The sequence below is a fragment of the Delphinapterus leucas genome, unplaced genomic scaffold (assembly GCF_059928025.1).
Source record: "Delphinapterus leucas isolate spDelLeu-1000000601 "Yukka" unplaced genomic scaffold, BTC_Dleu_Yukka2 spDelLeu_asBTCV2_sq25, whole genome shotgun sequence".
Taxonomy (NCBI): Eukaryota; Metazoa; Chordata; class Mammalia; order Artiodactyla; family Monodontidae; genus Delphinapterus; species Delphinapterus leucas.
Window position 1 is genome coordinate 7,936,295 of NW_028322234.1, and position 16,298 is coordinate 7,952,592.

At 55.1% G+C, this 16,298-nt stretch overlaps 1 protein-coding gene across 4 annotated transcripts in view; it reads left to right on the plus strand.

Annotated features, from left to right (window-relative positions):
- UPF1 (UPF1 RNA helicase and ATPase) overlaps nt 1-16,255 on the plus strand; it is a 36,022-nt gene extending 19,767 nt beyond the window's left edge. For 2 of the 4 annotated variants that reach the window (XM_022558284.3, XM_089905315.1), the window contains 19 exons: nt 167-328; nt 953-1,070; nt 1,221-1,319; nt 1,851-1,959; nt 2,134-2,293; nt 2,397-2,515; nt 2,977-3,141; nt 3,237-3,351; nt 3,964-4,107; nt 4,503-4,716; nt 7,995-8,112; nt 8,514-8,670; nt 8,899-9,041; nt 10,181-10,355; nt 10,917-10,998; nt 12,520-12,681; nt 12,816-13,033; nt 13,378-13,500; nt 14,434-16,255. In XM_022558284.3, coding sequence (XP_022413992.1) covers nt 167-328; nt 953-1,070; nt 1,221-1,319; nt 1,851-1,959; nt 2,134-2,293; nt 2,397-2,515; nt 2,977-3,141; nt 3,237-3,351; nt 3,964-4,107; nt 4,503-4,716; nt 7,995-8,112; nt 8,514-8,670; nt 8,899-9,041; nt 10,181-10,355; nt 10,917-10,998; nt 12,520-12,681; nt 12,816-13,033; nt 13,378-13,497 — 2,580 coding nt within the window. In that variant the 3' untranslated portion in view covers nt 13,498-13,500; nt 14,434-16,255. The remainder of the gene's footprint in view (nt 1-166; nt 329-952; nt 1,071-1,220; nt 1,320-1,850; nt 1,960-2,133; nt 2,294-2,396; nt 2,516-2,976; nt 3,142-3,236; nt 3,352-3,963; nt 4,108-4,502; nt 4,717-7,994; nt 8,113-8,513; nt 8,671-8,898; nt 9,042-10,180; nt 10,356-10,916; nt 10,999-12,519; nt 12,682-12,815; nt 13,034-13,377; nt 13,501-14,433) is intronic. The other 2 variants (XR_016391477.1, XM_089905314.1) reach the window with 2 other exon arrangements.
- Nucleotides 16,256-16,298: the final 43 nt, after the last annotated feature.

Sequence of the window (16,298 nt, forward strand, 5' to 3'; positions counted from 1 at the left end):
GAGTGGACACCACCGACCACCGGGTGCCCTTCTCCGCATCAGCCCAACATCAGCTCGTTCTGAGAAATGGTGGGTGTGACTGTGCCTCTACTGACTGGGGAGCTCGCATATAGTTCATTTTAGAGGTGAGAACAGGGAAGAACGTGGTGCCGTTCTTGTCCTCTAGGAAAATCCTTCTGCCACCTTGGAGGACCTCGAGAAGCCGGGAGTGGATGAGGAGCCGCAGCATGTCCTCCTGCGGTATGAGGATGCCTACCAGTACCAGAACATTTTCGGTCCTCTGGTCAAGCTGGAGGCTGACTACGATAAGAAACTCAAAGAGTCGCAGGTGATGTGTGTGCAGGAGGGTTTGGTCATTTTAACAAAGCATCTCTCCTAAGGTCTGGGGAGGGTGGTTTTCTCTGCAGACTGCAAATGCTGACGTGGGCCGAGGCCCAGCCCCTGAGAGACAGAACCGTGGATTGAGGACAGGCCTGTGGGCAGACGCCCCATCACTCAAAGCCAGACACCCGCCTGGGTGTTTTCTGATTTTAAATCCAACAAAAATTCCTTACATTTGGGTTTGTAGCCTTTGCCACAGCCATGAGAGTCAGACCTCAGGAGCCCACAGCACACTGAGGACACTCCTTGTGCCCGTCCCTCGGAGACTGTGCATAGGAAGCAGGAGCCCTGAGGCTCACGAGATGTGTCCTCGGCCATCGGCTTCCTTCTCTCCCTCCGCAGCCCACAGAGAAGCCGCCTCCAAGAACAGACATCATGTGGGGGTCTCCTGGTCATCCTGCGCAGGTTTCGGGGTCCTAATGACTTGTCTCTTGGATGTGCCCTTGTTGGTGTTTCAGGCTGTCCGGTGCTGCTCGCCATAGGGCACGCACCTGTGGAAACCCAGACACAAGGAGTCCAGGCCTGTGTCTGTGTTGCAGGCTAACAGGGCTCTTATTTTTTATGTGCTCAGACTCAAGATAACATCACGGTCAGGTGGGACCTGGGCCTTAACAAGAAGAGAATCGCCTACTTCACTTTGCCCAAGACTGACTCTGGTAATGAGGATTTAGTCATAATTTGGTTAAGAGGTGATTTTAAGTTTTAAAATATTTGTGACCATAAGTAGCATAAAATTCCTAGTTTCACCCTTGTAAAGTGTCCCTTAATTTGAACTCTTCATGGTAGCGTCTGTGGCACATGTGAAAACTTTAACTTTCTTGCTGTCTTTTCCCTGTAAGACATGCGGCTCATGCAAGGGGATGAGATATGCCTGCGGTACAAAGGGGACCTGGCGCCCCTATGGAAAGGGATCGGCCACGTCATCAAGGTCCCTGATAGTATCCTTTGTGTAAAGAAGGGCTGGCACAGGCACTGTCTGCCCAAGTCTCTGACGAGCTTGTCCAGAGCACAGGAGACCTGCGTGGGGGTCACTGCTGAGAGCAGCCTCGGGGCCTCAGGTGGAGGGAAGGGTGTGTACAGCTGCGGCTGCAACGCCCTTTCTTCAGGTGTCCTCTGAGGGGCACCGTTTCTATAAAACTGATGAAGAGAGCTGCTTACGCAGAAGCCAGGGTGCTCCGAGCTATGTGCCTGAGGGCTCTGCGGAAATTCACAATCAGGGCCTGGAACTTGGGCCCTGGGCTTGGCTGCTCCATGCTGGGTGCTGGCTGCTGCCCCAGGGCTCACGAGGAGGAGGACAGTGCTGGCTGTGCTGGCCCCGGACACGGTGGGCAGAATCTTGTCACTGAGAACATGGGTCTCTGGCTGCGTTTTCTGTCTTTGGTGCAGAGGAGGGTCTGTCTCTTCAGTAACAGAGTGAGGTCTCCTCAGAAAGGCTTTTGACCAGGATGAGACTTAACTCGGCGGCATAGATTATGGCGATGAGATCGCTATTGAGCTTCGGAGCAGTGTGGGTGCACCCGTGGAGGTGACTCATAACTTCCAGGTGGATTTCGTGTGGAAGTCAACTTCATTCGACAGGTATGTCTGCCTCCTTCCCAGCCTCTACTTCCCTGCATCTACTTTGCAGTCACCTGCCCTTGGCGTGGCTGCTGCCTCCGGCGTCTCCGTGCTTCTCCTCCTCATCACAGAGGGGCAGGTCTGCACAGCAGCTCCACGGTGGTGCGTGCCACTGACCTGGAGCTTTCCTTTCAGGATGCAGAGTGCGTTGAAAACCTTTGCTGTGGACGAGACCTCCGTGTCGGGCTACATCTACCACAAACTTCTCGGCCACGAAGTGGAGGATGTGATCATCAAGTGCCAGCTGCCCAAGCGCTTCACGGCGCAGGGGCTCCCTGACCTCAACCACTCTCAGGTTCTCCCCCGCCCCGGGGGCAGGAGGGTCCCGGACTGCAGAGCCTGCCTGGTGAGCGGCCCTCCGCCGTGTCTGCACCCCTGACGGCCACTTGTATCCAAAGGTTTACGCCGTGAAGACTGTGCTGCAGAGACCACTGAGTCTGATCCAGGGCCCGCCGGGCACAGGAAAGACGGTGACCTCGGCCACCATTGTCTACCACCTGGCTCGGCAAGGCAATGGGTAGGGCTCTGCACGGCCCAAGTCGGGGGGAGAGGGAGGCCTGTCTTCCAGGAGGCTTTGGGGCCCAGGGTGTCTGGCACGCTGCATTCTATGCCGTTTGTATTAGATCTGGCCTTTGTGGTTGCTTTTAACAAGCAAACCTGCCATTCTTGTAAAGGCCGTAGTGGGTAGGTCCATCCTGGGTCGTGTTGTGCCTGCGTGCACCTTGGAGCTTTGAGAGACTTTACAGTGCAAACGGGAGGTGAGGATGTTGGACTCGGGTGTTAGCGGTGGGTTGCTTGAGTAGAGTGAAGATCAGGAAGCTCCAGACCATCTGGCTCTTAGCTCCTTCAGCATCGTGTCACTCCTGGCTTTAGTCTTAGAGCTTGAGCTGGCTCTACCGCCTATGATTCAAAACAACAGTCTTGGCTAATTCGACTTTCTCTGGGCGAGCACTGACGTTTGCTCACATTGTGTTGAAGGCCCGTGCTTGTCTGTGCTCCAAGCAACATAGCCGTGGATCAGCTGACTGAGAAGATCCACCAGACTGGGCTGAAAGTCGTGCGGCTCTGTGCCAAGAGCCGAGAGGCCATCGATTCCCCGGTGTCGTTCTTGGCCCTGCACAACCAGATCAGGAACATGGACAGGTGGGTGTCGGGTAGCCGGCCTTAAGCGAGGTGTGTCTCCCCTGGGCAGGCCCTGGCTGCACACGCCTCCCTCTCATGTGCCCCTGTGTCTGCAGCATGCCAGAGCTCCAGAAGCTGCAGCAGCTGAAGGATGAGACTGGCGAGCTGTCGTCTGCGGACGAAAAGCGGTACCGGGCCCTGAAGCGCACTGCCGAGAGGGAGCTGCTCATGGTGAACTCACCTGCCCTGCTGCCGGGGGAACTGGCCTGGGCCTTTGGGCGTTTGTCTTGTTCACTTGGGCCAAAGGACCTGCTTGGATATGTTAAGTCCACGATGGCACCTTTAGTTAGTTTGTTCTTTTGCATTTGAGGAGAGAACTCTGATACCCTCCTCCGTATGCTTTTTCTGAGATCACACAGAGACATCTTGTTGAGGTAGATTCCACTTCCCGCCAGCCTCCCTGCTGCTGGGATCTTGGGAACCTGGTCCGTACCCGCGGTGGGGCAGGGGGCAGGTCTGGAGCGCTGTCTCCTGCTCTCTGCTGATGAACCAACCAAAAGTGGATCTCAGCCTGAGCATGGTGTCCTTGGCTTAGCGCTGCCCCTCAGAGGCTGTCTCAAGGCGCCAAGCTCTTTCTTAGAAGTGAAGCCCAACCACTTAGGATCTCGAAAGTTAGGGTCATTGCACCCTGGACAGATGTTGTCAGGGAGGGGCCACTTATTTCCATAGTTGTTGAGGAGGGCGTGGACCGGAATGGTGTCTGTGTCCCGTCCTGCCTGCTTTGGGGATCTGGGAACATTGGCCGTGCAGGTGCCCTGATGCCTGGCGCACTCTCTTCCCCAGAATGCAGATGTCATCTGCTGCACGTGTGTGGGCGCCGGGGACCCGAGGCTCGCCAAGATGCAGTTCCGATCCATTTTAATCGACGAGAGCACCCAGGCCACCGAGCCAGAGTGTATGGTCCCTGTGGTCCTTGGAGCCAAGCAGGTGGGCCATAGCCCATCCATTATAGTCTTGTTTGAAAATTGGTGTGCATTCTCTCTTTTTCCAGTTCTGTGTAATTCTTAGTGCTGGGGGTTTGTTTTTAAGTGTCCTGTGGTGCTGTTTGATGCCCTGCCAGAGCACAGAGGGATGCACAGCAGGCCCTTTGAGGGGGTCTTCGAAGGGTGGACTTGGCACAGAGTGCCTTTGTGTGGGTTCTGAGTGCAAGTTTGCGTGTTCCATGTATGTGGTGGGCAGTTTTCCCACCCCTAGTCCATATCTTGCCACTTGAATTCACATAGTCGGGTGGTTGTATGGACCCTGGCCCTCTTAGTCCCCTGAGTGGATGTCTAGGCTGTTCCATGCTTGAGCTTCTTACCTGTGTGGGCCTTTCACCACAGCTGATCCTCGTGGGCGACCACTGCCAGCTGGGCCCCGTGGTGATGTGCAAGAAGGCGGCCAAGGCCGGGCTGTCCCAGTCGCTCTTTGAGCGCCTGGTGGTGCTGGGCATCCGTCCCATCCGCCTGCAGGTCCAGTATCGGATGCATCCTGCGCTCAGTGCCTTCCCATCCAACATCTTCTATGAGGGCTCTCTTCAGAATGGTGTCACTGCAGGTAATACTCGGCCCAGAGTGGGGGGCCTGGGGAGACAATACCTCCTGTCACTTCCTTCTTAAGTGGCCTTAGGTGGTGACTGCTTGTGGGTAGGGGACGCCTCAGAGAGATGCAGTGGTCAGTGGGACAGAAAGTGCACTCTGGGACATTCTCGGGGTGTGGGCAAGGGGGAGCCCGCGTCCTCGTAAAATTCAGAGTCACTCTGTGAGCATTCCCACCATTGGCGCATCACACACAACACACACAAGAGGGGGTGGCAGAGCTGACTGCCTGTCCCGCTCCTTCCTCTGTCGGTGGTTCTCAAAGTCCAGGCCGTGGGGGTCTCAAAGACCTCTGCACGACCAAGGCCAGACTACTTCTGTAGTAACACTGGGACACCGTGTGCCTTTTGGCTGTGCTGACACTTACGCTAATGGCACAGAAGCCTCAGCATGAGTCAGTGGTGCGACCAGGCTGCTGTGTGTCGTCACCACCACGCACCTGTGGCAGGCACCAGCCTGGGTGCACAAGCGAAGAGTACTCAGTTTACTAATCCCTGAGTGCATGTTCTTGTGATTCTATGTGTGATGGGAGAGGACGTTCTCCTAAGAAACTTGGCAGGGGTGTGAGGTGCTTGAAGGAAGGACTCACACACTGGTTATACAGACTGGGGTATTTAGCAGGCATTTTCCCAAAAGTGACCAAAGTGAGCCTGTGGCTTCAAGGAAAATAACTGAGAGTATTCATCACCAGTGATAAAATCTGAGAATTCACACCAAAATTAGAATTTTGGAAAACCCATGTCCCCTAGCATAAGCTGATCAAGTCTTCCCAATGCTGAGTGGATTTTCTGATGAGATCTTTGGTGGTGACAGATGTCAAGTGCGTCAGCCTTTGGAAGCTCTGCTTGACGGGGTGAGCAGGCACTTGCCATTCCAATGGCCAGCAAGGGTGCTCCCAAGTCACTGGGGGGCCAAAGGCCATGCAGGTGCAGGGCAGAGTAGAAAGGCCATCGTCACTGACCTGCAGGGTGACCTCCCGTCCAGCTTACCTGTAGAATCGGGCAGAATTCCACAGTAGTAGGAAAGGTCATAAAACACGCTTCCCTTTTCCAACCACGTGCATCTGTGACCATCCTCACATGCTGCAAGGGCTCATGGGAGACTGGGAACAGGACTAGAATAAGCCAGATAGTGAAGTGAGTTGCGAAAATTCACTAAATATATATTTTAGTGGAAAATAGTTATTTTTCATAAAAAAATATTTGTAAGTTAATATGTTTATCTTTAAATGAATTTTAAAATATTTTAGATTTCTGGGTTTTAAATACAATAAATATCAGTAGATGTAATCCATAAAAACAATAGCTGTTTGAACTCAACTTTTCAGAGTGTAAAGGGGTTCTGAGACCAGCATTCATTCAAGAACCAGTTAGTGTCTCATTAATGCCAACAGCCCACCACGTCGGCCTGTTGAGCCCACGTTATAAGTGAGGAGACTGAGGCCGAAAGTGTCCGTGCCTGGCCAGGGCCCCATGGCTGCTGTGCAATGCAGTCTTGACACTTAGAATGCTGCTGGTCTGTTGGGTGGTGGGGCTAGAAAAGGCCAGGCCATGAGGAGCTTGTTTGTGATTCTCTGACACGGTTGACACTTGTTGGGAAAGCCACCACTTAACCATGATTCACACCCTTGCCCACCTTGCTCCACCTACCTCCACGGCGTCGGCTCCGTAGGGCAGGGGTTGGTGGTGGTGGTTCACTGCTGAACCATCACTGCCCATGAGTATATTTTTTTAAACTCTCTACTGAAGTGTAAAAAAGTGCCCAGATCCTAAGTGTTGAGCTTAGTGAGTTTTCACTAAGTGAACACACCTGTGTCACTAGCACCTGCATCTAAAAGCACAACCTGACCAGCTCCTTGCAGCCTTGAAGTGACCCCTGTCCAGGGCGGTGCGGGTGCCTGCCCAGACCCACGGACTCAGGATAGCCTGACATCAGTGGTGGCGGGAGTGTTTACACCACAGAAATTGGCCAGCACTGTAGATGAGCCCTCGCCTTACCCCCAGCAGGTGGTTAAGCGTTTGCCAGCAGTGAGCTGGTCACCAAGCTTGCCAGCCACTGCCCTCGCTTGAAAGGTTGAGGCTTTGCCTCATTTTCAGCTTGACATAAAAGGGATCATACAACGTGTTCTCGTGGGTCAAGCTTCCTTCATCAGTGTTAGGCTATTTTCATGCAAAAATACCAGTTTTCTTACACTAATCTGTTGATCAGGTACAACTCCAGTCAGAATTCCCAAAGGTGTAGGTGGGGTATGTGATTTGACAAGCTGATTTTTTTAAATTGTAAGGACCAGGCACGCAAGACGAACATCAAGAGCCTGACGAAGGTGGCAATTCATACTAGGAGATGTCAGGAGTTACTGTAAAGCTGCAGTTGCAGAGACACTGGGCACAATGCCCAGGATAGAGTCCAGAGGCAGACCCGTGTGTCCACAGGCCCTGGTGTGTGACAAGATGGGGTCAGCTCAACAGTGTCATTCTTTTTTTTTTTTTTTTACCACACCACGCGTCATTTGGGATCTTAGTTCCCCAACCAGGGATCAGACCTGCACCCTCTGCATTGTGGAAGTGCAGAGTCTTAACCGCTGGACTACCAGGGAAGTCCCAACAGTGTCATTCTTAAAAGCCAGTTGTAGGGGCATATGAGTCCCTTAAGGTACATCATAAAGCTTCTGGAAGGAAATAGAATATCTTCGTCACCCTGAGGCAGACACAGGTTTCTTTTTTTTTTTTTTTTTTTTTTTTTTTTTGCGGTACGCGGGCCTCTCGCTGTTGTGGCCTCTCCCGTTGCGGAGCACGGGCTCCGGACGCGCAGGCTCAGCGGCCATGGCTCACGGGCCCAGCCGCTCCGCGGCACGTGGGATCCTCCCGGACAGGGGCACGAACCCGCGTCCCCTGCATCGGCAGGCGGACTCTCAACCACTGCGCCACCAGGGAAGCCCCCAGACACAGGTTTCTTAAACAGACTGCAGAAAGCACTAACCAGTGAGATCTTTTCAGCCAGTGAGCCGGCTTCATCCCAGACACGGTGCCAGGTGTTCCTGGGAGTTTCGGTACTTGGTGGCCTGGCCCGGGCCCGCAGACCTGGGTCTTTTGTCTGGAGCCTGCGGTTTCCTGCCCCACCGTGTGCCTGCCCAGGATGGCATGGCCTCCACTCAGCTCTCCACCTTAGCTCAGTCCAGACTGCCTACACTTTCTTCTCTGATAGGATATTCTCTTTTTTTCTCCTCTACGATGACAGCGGATCGTGTGAAGAAGGGGTTTGACTTCCAGTGGCCCCAACCGGATAAACCGATGTTCTTCTACGTGACCCAGGGCCAAGAGGAGATTGCCAGCTCAGGCACCTCCTACCTAAACAGGTAAGCAGAGACTCATCTGTGGCGTCTCCTGGCTTCAGTGACGGCTTGTCCAGTGACTGCTAACCTGTGGTTTTGTTTAATGTGGTGGTGAAACTTTTCCTTGTCCCCCTCATCCTTATTCTGTTCAGACACTTAAACCAACAGCCTACTTCCAATCTCATCTTTTCAGCGTATGTTTTTATGTTGAGCAGATCCTTCATAAGCCCACGCATGAGCCTTTCTATCCCTCATGACTCCCTTGGTAAAGGATGGGCAGCCCAGCTGTGGCCGCACTGGGCAGGGTCTTCCCAGGGTCGTGCTGGAGGCGGAACTGCCCCTGAGCCTCCCACAGCCTCCAGCCTTGGGGGGGGTCTCAGGAGCCCACAGGTGGAGCCTGGGAAGTGAAAGCCTGATTTTCTTAGGACGGAGGCTGCAAATGTGGAGAAGATCACCACGAAGCTGCTGAAGGCAGGCGCCAAGCCAGACCAGATCGGCATCATCACGCCCTATGAGGGCCAGCGCTCCTACCTGGTGCAGTACATGCAGTTCAGTGGCTCCCTGCACACCAAGCTCTACCAGGTGCGCGCGCCCAGTCCGGTCTGCTGGCTCCTACCCCAGGCACTGACTTTGACCGCCTTGTAGCAGAGGCGCAGTGAGCCAGTGGCCAGCACCTAGGGGCTCTGCAGGCTTCGGGTCCCAGGCTCATCGCTGGGATTTGATGGTGCATCTTAACACCAGGCTGAGCACCCCAGGCTGAGGGGTCCTTGAAGGAAGCCTATTGGCTGACCGTGACCGTTGCCCCTGCAGGAGGTGGAGATCGCCAGCGTGGATGCGTTCCAGGGCCGCGAGAAGGACTTCATCATCCTCTCCTGTGTGCGGGCGAATGAGCACCAAGGCATTGGGTTTTTAAACGACCCCAGGAGGCTTAATGTGGCCTTGACCAGAGCACGGTATGGAGGACTGAGTCCTGTTGGGCCTTGCTGGTGGCTTCTCTTGCATAGGAGTCCTTCTGAGGCGCTGGGAGGGGTTGGCCCAAGAGGCTGCTCAGTGCCTGGTTCTCTTCCTATTAATTCTCGTACCCCAGCTGCACCCTGGGCTGGGGCACAGGGCATGGTAGAGGGGCTTCGCCAGTGCTAGTGGTCAGAGGGCTCCCAGCAGCAATTCGGAAAGAACGTCTCACTCATGAGTTGTCTTTGTTTCTGTGTCCTGGTGGCTTTCTGTGGCCTCAGTCTCGAAGGAAATTCCATCCCAACAGCGGAGTGTCCTTGTCAAGTTGTTTAATCCATGAGTCTAATGTTTTAGTCCTATTTGCCTTGTTCAGTTCTGGAATAAAACTTTTCTGAAATGGTGAGGGACCCAGAGGGCAAGGTGGACCCCGTGTTACCCCCACGAGACACCAGACAACAGCCACCATCGTACCAGCCCCAAGCAGGGCTCACGTTTGCATGTTGGTTCCTTCCCCACTGAGGGCGCCTTGGTTTTCGTTTGTTACCCCATTTGTTTGGTGGCCAGCTTTGGCAGGGGCGGGGGTGGTCCCAGCACAGCCTGATGAGTGTGAGCATCCATTAGCAGCTCAGCTTGGGCCTCGAGTTACATGCCCGGCCCGTCAGGGGTCCTGAAGCCGCTGTGGAGCCTGCCTGGGCCACTTATGACATAGTGCCCAGGAGGCTGACTCATGGTTGCAAACAAGGAGACTCATCTCTGAGCTCATCGGTGCACAGAGGTGTTTTGACATCTGGGCTCCACAGAAATCTGCCCTCAAACCCGAGTGTAGGCTCGGCAGCTTACAGGGTGGGCTCCAGTGAAAGTCACCTCAGCTCGCAGTTACCCACCTGTCCCCAGCATTCACGGCGGGCACTGGCACAGGCAGGGCAGGCGTCTGGTTAGGGAGGTCAAGGGTGGCACCCAAGGCTCCTGTGTGGCAAGAGGAGGGGTGCCTGGTGGGCGGGGTGCCAGGAGAGCTGTCTGGGCACCTTTTACTCTGGACTTGGGTTTTGAGTTTGTTTGCTCTTGCCTTGGACCGATCTGCGTAGTGCTCTGCTCACTGTGCAGCCCTAAGCACAGCACTCTCTGTGCCCACGTCTCGCAGATATGGGGTCATTATTGTGGGCAACCCGAAGGCCCTGTCCAAGCAGCCGCTCTGGAACCACCTGCTGAACTACTACAAGGAGCAGAAGGTGCTGGTGGAGGGGCCGCTGAACAACCTGCGGGAGAGCCTCATGCAGTTCAGCAAGCCCAGGAAGCTGGTCAACACCATCAACCCGGTGAGGGCCGGCCGCGGGCAGGGGGCGGGGAGGCGGGGAGGAGACTGCTGGGAACCCCGTCCTCCCCAAGCCGGTGTTCCGGGCACGTGGCAGTGAGCGATGGCAGGTGTGACACGTGACTAGTGTGAGCTGAGGGTGCGCCGAGAGTGTCAGTGTGAACAGGAGCCACGCATGTGCCGGTCTGTCCCCACAGAGCCCCCCCACGCCAGGTCTCCCTGCTGTTCTGAGGCCTTTCTGGCCTTGGACTTCATGGGATGCTACGTCACAGGTGGCATCTAGGGGTCAGACCCAAGCAGTTAGGGAACTTGGCAAACCCAAGGTGCTCTGGGGGCCTAGGGAGTGGATGCTGCTTGAGCTGAAGCCCAGAGACGGAAATGTTTGGCAACAAAGACCAGGTCAGGTGAGGAGGGGCAGGCAAGGCCCAAAGCACACAAGGCCCAAAGCCGGCAAGCCTCGGGGTAGTCCTCAGTGCAGCCTGGCCACCTCCCAGGCCACCAGATCTTTGAAAGTTCTTCCTTGTGTCAACGTGATAAATTCCTCACTTATCTAAACCCTTTGCAGGGAGCCCGCTTCATGACAACAGCCATGTATGATGCCCGGGAGGCCATCATCCCAGGATCGGTCTATGACCGGAGCAGCCAGGGTGAGTCTCTGCAGGGGACCGGCCCGGCCCCACAGTTGTTGACCGTTCCCACGCCCACAGCTTCCAGCCCTGTTACTCCTAGAGTGGCCTCCCAAGCCTTGGTCCACAGAAGCCTGCTTGACAGAGTTTTCTCAGCTTCCCTTGTCAGAAATCAAATAATTGGTCTTTGGCCATTTCTAAAAACCAGATGTTTTTAAAATAATACAGCTCAGTGGACAGCGGTTTCTCAACAAATACCGCAGCTCAGCCAGTTTGCCCCTGTGCTCACACCCCACCCTGCCTGCCCTTCGCTCGCCTTCTCAGTGGGGGTGTCACACCCACCGCCTCATTTCAGGTTTCGCGGCCTCCCCAAGCTTCAGCTCCATCTGTCAGACCTCAGGGTTGCGCATGCCCGCTTTTCCTGTGTGAGGCTTCTGTATGTACTGAGGCTGAGCCTTATCCTGCTGCCTGGGATGACGACTCTAGCCTGAGCCAGTCTGTAGACGGTTCCCATTCATCCCCCAGATCCCTGCCTCCTGGGACCCTTCCCTGCACCAGCCCGCATGGAGGGTGACTGCCTCACCCATGACTCTGTGCCACCTCCCCGAGTTTCACATTGGCCTTAAACCTCTCATGTGCTTGCCACTCACCCTGAGGGCAGGCGCACCCCAGCTGCTCCTCTTCCACATTAAATTGGCAAGGCCCCTTTCCCTGCCTCAGTGTTCTCCCTGTCCCTGGGCTCAGACAGGGGATTGTGTTTTTTTGTTTGTTTTTGTCTGTTTAAATATTTATTTATTTACTTACTTATATTTGGTTGCGCTGGGTCTTGGTTGCGGCAAGCGGGCTCCTTAGTTGCAGCACATGGGCTCCTTAGTTGCAGCATGCGAGCTCTTAGTTGCAGCATGCATGTGGGATCTAGTTCCCTGACCTGGGATCGAACCTGGGCCCCCTGCACTGGGAGTGCAGAGTCTTAACCACTGCACCACCAGGGAAGTCCCAGGGATTGTGTTCTTGAAGAACAACAGATCTCTTATCGCCATATCTGATGAGTCCCCGTGTGGCTGGGGGTTTCCTGGGTCCATACTTCATCCCTGATGCCACTGTGGGTCTGGCTACACCCAAGGTTGCCCTGGGGGCTTTTGCTTTCAGTGAGATCTGCTGATCTGTCAAGCTTGGTCTTTTTCTTTTGATTGGGGGGTGGCAGGGTGGCAGTGGTAGCATGTAATATGAATATAACATTTGCCATAAAAGGTTTTTTTTTAAGAAATTAGAAATGCATAGCGGTTTCAGTTTTTCAGATCCCCATGGGCCAGTGATTCTCAGAATCCCCTGGGAGAAAAGGTGCCTTCCCAGGCACCAGCCTCAAGGAGGCTGTTGGGCGCAGGGAGGGGGAGGGGGTTGAGTTGTGAGATTTCTGCATCAGGTGACTTTGCTGTTAGGGACGCACCAAGAAACGCTGGGGCAGACAAAGCAGTGACAGGACCAAACAGACATTTCAGCTGGATGCAGTGTGATGCCTGCCGTTCACCTTGTGTCTTATAGGCCGGCCCTCGAACATGTACTTCCAGACCCATGACCAGATTGGCATGATCAGTGCTGGCCCCAGCCACGTGGCTGCCATGAACATTCCCATCCCCTTCAACCTGGTCATGCCGCCCATGCCGCCACCGGGGTATTTTGGACAAGCTAATGGGCCAGCCGCAGGTGAGCACCGAGTGGCATCCCATGGGGAAAAGCAGTTTGGCCTTGGAGTTTGTTCACATCCAGGCTTTGAGCAGGAGTGCTTGTCTGTGAGGCTCAGAACCTCGTTCAAGGAACCCTGGATGGCTGTCTTTCAGGCCGGGGCACCCCAAAAGGCAAGACCGGTCGTGGGGGACGCCAGAAGAACCGCTTTGGGCTTCCTGGGCCCAGCCAGACGAATCTCCCCAATAGCCAGGCCAGCCAGGATGTGGCGTCACAGCCCTTCTCACAGGGCGCTCTGACCCAGGGCTACATCTCCATGAGCCAGCCCTCCCAGATGAGCCAGCCCGGCCTCTCCCAGCCTGAGCTGTCCCAGGTGAGCCCTCTGCCACTTTAACTTGAGACGTCTCACACCCACAGAAAAGTCAGACCAGCCCAGGGAGCCCTCTTCACACATGCAGACCCCATGACACTCACCCCTAAAGACCTTAGCAGGGGGACTGTAGGTCTAGAACATTCCATCCACAATACTGTCCTGGGTAGCATGTCTCCAATGGTGAAGTAACCAGTGTGGGTTTCCTGCCACTTAGGCTTGAGGATAAGTTTCCAGATTATTCCCTGCGGCTGGTGATGGGCTGGACGCAGAGCAGGTTCTCAAGCCTGGGAGGGTGAGTGCGCATCCTTCGACTGGGTGCTCATCTCTCCAACCTTGTCTTCCAGGACAGTTACCTTGGAGATGAGTTTAAGTCACAGATTGATGTGGCGCTGTCGCAAGACTCCACGTACCAGGGGGAGCGGGCGTACCAGCACGGCGGAGTGACGGGGCTGTCCCAGTATTAGAAGGCAAGCTGGCCTCTGGAGGAGGTCTTCGCTGGGATCTGGACTTGTAGGAAAATTTGGGAAATGTGGGAGTCTCAAGTCCTCGAGGGGCCAGTGCATCCTGTCACCTGTCACTCTGGGTCCCTGCACCTCTTCTTAGTGTCTGGGGGATGTGAACTTCATGCACACCGTCTGTGCCACGGTCCTCTCCAGAGAGAGTCTTAGAGCTGCTCCTGGTGGGCAGCCAGGAAGTGGACGTACCCCTCGCCCTGACGAGGCAGGTCATGAGGGTGGCGAGGGCCCCAGCTCCTAGGTGCACGGGTGCCTCGGGGTGCTTCTAGGTGCCCGCGAGGGCCCTGCCTCATGGTTCTCCACCTGTAACGAGGCCGAGCAGGGCAAGCATAGGCCTGGGGCTTGCTCCTCTGCCCCTTCCTGTGTGCATGGAAAGTGGGATGCAGTGATGCTGGGAGAAGGGGCCTCATGGTTCTCCATCTGTAACGAGGCCGAGCAGGGCAAGCATAGGCCTGGGGCTTGCACCTCTGCCCCTTCCTAACGGTGTGCAGGGAAAGTGGGATGCAGTGATGCTGGGAGAAGGGGCCTCATGGTTCTCCATCTGTAACGAGGCCGAGCAGGGCAAGCATAGGCCTGGGGCTTGCACCTCTGCCCCTTCCTGACGGTGTGCAGGGAAAGTGGGATGCAGTGATGCTGGGAGAAGGGGCCTACCGCTGTTGAACAACACAGGCTCAGCAGCCTTAACTCTTGGCTGCCTTCTCTCCGGGTGGGAAGTCATTGGTCTGGCTACCCGGCCGGCCTCTGAGGTCATGTTTAACACATGAGGATGCAGGTGCCAAGTGGAGTCGGGGAGAAAGCCCCGTCCGTGCCTTCTGGGCCAGGCCCGGGAGCTGCCCCGGCTCCCACTTTCTCTGAAGCCTCTTGCCCTCCCTCCCTCCCCAACAGGTGGCAGCGGAAGAGCTAAGCTACGTGGCTTAGTCCATCAGCATCTTATTCTGGGTAATAAAAAATAAAAATAAATGGATACCTGTTTTCCACTGCTAAAACTGAAGCACCACTGTGAGCAACAGGAGAGGGAGAGGAGTACCCGAGGGAGAGAGGAGCCCGAGACAGAGCGAGCGCCCACTGCTGGCACGTGGCGGCGAGGAGACGGAGAAGGGAGAGCGGGAGGTGGGGCGGCCACGGAGGACCGCCCGCCAGCGAGCCCCGCCAGCCCCGCTCGCCGAGGAGCCCAGCGCTCGCCCGCTGCGTCCACACCTGGGTCTGCGACCAGGGCGGAGGGAGGAAGACCCTCATCTCAGAGTAGCCCTTTCCTCTGTTCTTTTCTTTCTTTTTCTCTTTTATTGAAAGGGGACTACGTTTTAGCAGGAAAAACTACGCGTTTCTGTGCTGAGCAGGCTCCTTGCGGTGGCGGCCATGCCGGGAGAGCCCCTCAGAGTGTGGGTTCTGTCCACGCTGGCTCTGATATCGCCGCGCTCACACTGCCTGTGTTCTAGGAGGGTTTTCATTTAAAGAAAATACGGTGGTTTGTGTTTTTCTGTTTGTTTTTTAAAGATTCTTTCAAAGGAGTACTGAAAAATATACTTTCCTGAATTTGTCTCTCAAATCTTAGTGGTGGACCTGGGAGATGCGAGAAGCTTCCAGAAACGAAGTTTAAACATGCCAAAACAACTCAAGATTAGGATCAACACCTGTGACGGGAGGAGGATTTTCTTTTTTTTTCCGGTTTTAGCTTCCAGCAGCTTCTCCCTGTAGGTCAGGGCAGTGAGGGAGCATGGTCCCGGGCCGGGCAGGCGACTCCGTGGTCTCTGCTGGACTCCAAGAAGCAAAGCGCTTCCCGTGTGCCGTGGACTCGGCCCCACAGGAGGGGCCTCGGGCAGGACTGGCCGTGAGGCCAGAGGGCAGGAAGGTGGCAGTTCCCTGGCCAGTGGCTCCTTCCCCAGGGTCCTTCCTGAGGATTTGGTGGAAAGCACCAGCCAGGAGGATCTGTCCCCGTTCCCAGGGAGGCTCCCACCGTCGCTGTGGCCAGTTAGGCTCACTGAATGCCCCATCCCCTCTTGTTCCCCACCCTACCTGACTAGTTTGGAGCCCTTCTACCTGCGGGCACAGTTTTGATGAGGTGGGGTCATTTTAACTTTGGCGGGGAAAGGGAATACGTTTCTGAAATAAGTGGTACAGGGGGCCTCTGCCTGGGTCTGGGTTGCAACTTGCATTTATTGTTGCTGGTGGAGTCACCCCCAGCTCTTCGCACACCGTGATGGGGGTTAGCCTCCCTGGCGGGACCTAGTTGGGGACTGTCTAACCCTAACCCTGCCTATCCAGGCCCTGATGACCCTGACCCCCAGCATCCCCCTCCCCATGTGCCTTATCCCAAAGCCTCCAGATTCCAGCTGGTACATGGGAGAGATGGGGGACACACAGGCCACCTTCCTTCTGGCAAGGCCTCTTATTTATTACCATTGCTGTAGTGCTTTCGGTTCCCACTTCTTTTGGTAGCTGCATAGAGTTTGGATAGGTTTTTGCTATGACCCCTTGTGCACTGTCCCCATGGGTGACACACCCACCCACCCTGTTCTGTTCCTTGGAATGCTTTGCCTCTGCTTTGTGCTGTTTGCTTTTTTTCTCCACCTTAGCAACAGTTGCTATGAGTCCCCCAAATCAAGAAGCATCTGTACCAAGGCAATGTAACTTTTTGATTTTCGGTCAATTTGTTGTTTTAACTTCTTTTGTCACCAATAAAATCTTAATAAACAGCTCTGCATTCACACTGGGGCTGGATAACTACAGGGGGTGGCAGAGCACTTGGTTTG